The sequence below is a fragment of the Musa acuminata genome, chromosome BXJ1-5 (genome assembly GCF_036884655.1).
Source record: "Musa acuminata AAA Group cultivar baxijiao chromosome BXJ1-5, Cavendish_Baxijiao_AAA, whole genome shotgun sequence".
Classification (NCBI taxonomy): Eukaryota; Viridiplantae; Streptophyta; class Magnoliopsida; order Zingiberales; family Musaceae; genus Musa; species Musa acuminata.
The window spans coordinates 8,424,118-8,427,500 of record NC_088331.1 but is presented as its reverse complement, the minus strand read 5'-3'; the positions used below and the strand labels follow the sequence as shown (position 1 = coordinate 8,427,500).

General features: G+C 40.9%; 1 protein-coding gene across 1 annotated transcript in view; it reads right to left on the bottom strand.

Annotated features, from left to right (window-relative positions):
• LOC135673577 (cold-responsive protein kinase 1-like) overlaps nt 1–1,674 on the bottom strand; it is a 9,236-nt gene extending 7,562 nt beyond the window's left edge. The window contains exons 1-2 of the mRNA XM_065182633.1: nt 850–1,674; nt 560–685 (exon numbers count right to left, since the gene is read on the bottom strand). Of these exons, the coding sequence (XP_065038705.1) occupies nt 560–685; nt 850–1,606 (883 nt within the window). The 5' untranslated portion in view covers nt 1,607–1,674. The remainder of the gene's footprint in view (nt 1–559; nt 686–849) is intronic.
• Between the last annotated feature and the right edge of the window lie 1,709 nt (nt 1,675–3,383).

Here is a 3,383-nt window from a genome sequence, read left to right as displayed (position 1 = left end):
CCCTCTCTTCTAGCTTTAAATATTGATCCTTCTATCCAACATTAGCCAGAGCATCATTCGAGTTCCCCCTTTAAATTGTTAACCAAGCCTCTAGGTTCTTAGTATCTTTCATCTAGAATAATTCTGTCACATTCCAGATGTCATTTCAAATTTTTAAAAAAATAAATTTATTATAACATTAATTTAAATAATAAAAAAATAAAAAATAAAATTTATGATTTTATTATTATTAATGTATTGACTTAAAGGATTACTAATTGCAAGTTAAAGAAGATCACATCATTGACGAAATGAATTGATCATCAGTGAAATAAATAATTGCAAGCTAAAAAGCGATCGTTGATCATGCCAATCATTGAATAAATTCAATAACCATTCAACAAATGGTAAAAACATTAATAATAGTACTAAGCTAACACAATTTAGAAACCTATCATTGCACAGTGATGAGTCGCTTTGGCCTTATCATACCAAAAAATCCTATATCTAATTCTCAGAAAACAAAATTCTTAGGAACAAAATTCCACGGACGACAGATTAATAGGTCAGATTCGCGAACCTGTTCGACCCCCTTGGCGCTTTCTGGATCTTTTGATCCACAGGAGTGCTATGATCCCTAGAAGCAACAAACCACATATTCCTCCCACAACTCCTCCAATTATGGCTACCTTCTTGTTTGACTTCCCTGTTCCATTATCATATCCACGACAAGATAAGCTCTGTTAGGTAACCAAGTGAAGACACGAAAAGCTCCGGACGTTTCCCATGTGGTTCCTAAAGAACTCGATGCGTTTACCATGGTGCACCATTTCGCTAAAGCCATATCAGTTTCACTGCTGATTCGCTCACCTGAACTCAAGAACTGGGAGAGATCCACGGTTTGGTTGGCCGGGAAGAAGGACTTGCTGGAGTACCTCATGAAGCACCCGGCGTCCACCGCCCGCCCGTCGGTGTCCGGCAGGCAACCCTCGATGTTGTTGTCCGCCACCGTGAGGCACTGGGCGCAGCCCTCCTCGTTCACCGTCTCCACGCACTGCGCCACCGCGAAGACCCCACCCCTCTCCGCCGCCGCGAAGAACCCCGAGATCCTCGGCGTGGCGATGGTCAGGTCCCTCACCAGCGCCTTCGCGGCCTCGGAGAACCCCGCGTCGGACGCAGCGCTGCCGTTGCAGACGCCACCGTTACCGATGACCGTAGTCTGGTCGAAGAAGATAGAGCCCTCGTAGCGGAGGATGCACCCGTCGTAGATGACGCGGGCGCCGTTGGCGTTGCCGCATCTTCGGATACCGACCTCGGCGACGGAAAGGCAGGCGAGGCAGTCGGTGGAGGAGAGGTAAGCGCGGCACTGGAATAGCGCGTAGATGGGTTCGGTGGTGCGGGGCCGCTGCGCGGTGGCGAAGCGGGCGGCGGAGCTGTCGGTGGCCTTGGAGGAGAGGGAGGAGCGCAGGTCTGCAAAGGTCTCGTTGATGGTGGCGACGAAGGCGGAGGTATCGCTTACGTTATACTGACTGCAGCCAGAGTTAAGGAGGGTGGTCTGCGGGTCGGCGGTCACCCAACTCTCCCATAGCAGAACTACTACAACTACGAAACAATAGAAGCGCTGCATGATACTAGTGAGGACACCGTTAGTGGATGATGAAGAGCCTCATACATAAAACCGTTGGACACTGTTCGTGGATGACAAGAGCCAACTATATATCACCGTTAGTGGAAAATCGTGGCGTTCGGTGGAAAATCGGCGTTCGGTGGAAAATCGTGGCGTTCGAAAATCGTGGCGTTCGGTGGAAAAGCGTGGCGGCCTCCCTCTCCACTCGTCGGCGCGACAAGTCAAATAACGATGTGGAAAAATCTTTTCATCATGATTTAAGATTGATGCGACAGCTTGTCATCACCTTGACTCAAGCCTAATTGAATGGCAATATATGCTTTCATTCTTTAAAATCTTATACGATTTAAACAAATAAAACATGAATTTATTCTATTGAATTATATTTATATCAAACTATTAGTCTTGGCACTCATATTTTTTTGTTTTAAAAAAGTTATGTAATATTTTGATTTTTTTTAAAGAAACTAGAATGAACCAAGTTATGTTGGGTCCAAGATCATATATTCTTGAATATATATATATATATATATATATATATATATTTCTCCTTCCTTGTTTTACTTTTGTATAACCATTTAAGATATAATTCTAGTAGGAAGAGAGCAAATTAAAGCAAGAAAAAAGAACATGAAAATAATTATTTGATTGAGATGCCTGACAAATTGCAAGGTTGTCACTTATTAAATAATGATCATAACTTAGAATTAATCTATGTTGTAATCCTAGATTACAATATCTTTCCATCCAAAGTCAAATAAATATATATTATTTTATTAATAATCATAAATTATAAATATTTATTCTAATTTATTTATTCATCAAGATAAAAGTAAAAATAATGATAGATTTTATTAAGAAACATAATAATATCAATTCTGAAATAAAATTTAACTAATATATCTAACAATCTACTGTACATTAGAATTTTGCTACTAGAAGATCGAATAAGAACATACAGTAGTGTCCTTCGCCTACTAAATTGAGGACATGTTGCTCTCTACATTTAATATAGGAACTATCTATTTGCTAGGCCTGAGAGCTCGTTAATCTCTTAAGGGAATCACCTTGTATGTCGGAAGAACAGAAAATAAAAATCTTAAATTTTCAAAAAAGTGTTCGTCGTCGTACGAAGATTAGTGCGCTAAAACTCATGAAACTGAATACTACGTGTGAGATAATTGTGTTACCTAGGGAGATTTTATATCCATAAATTTATGTAGATTTGTGAGAGAAGATGAAGGAGATCAAGCGTCCTCCACTCTAGTGGTGACAAACACGAATATGCTCCTCAAATCACTATCCAAATCTCCGCACTTACTATCTTTGGAGAAGGGGAGAGGAGAATATGAGGTGCCAACCAAGAAACATATCCTATGACCCTTTAATTCTCTCTTATTTATATAGATCTCCTATCAACTTAACCCTAATGAATCCTACCCTATTGGGTATTGGATCTTTATCCAACTACCAAATCACTATCCAAATCTCCGCACTTGCTAACTTTGGAGAAGGGGAGAGGAGAATATGAGGTGCCAACCAAGAAGCATATCCTATGACCCTTTAATTCTCTCTTTTTTATAGAGGTCTCTTATTTATATCTGTTGGGCAAACATCTTATTTACGGCTCTCTGATAGGTTGCACCAGCATTCTTTAGCCCGAACAACATTACTTTGTAGCAGTATACTCCTAAGTTAGTGAGGAAAGCCGTGTGCTCCTGGTCCTCGAGCGCCATTCGGATCTGATTATAGCCGGAGAAGGCGTCCAATAATGGGA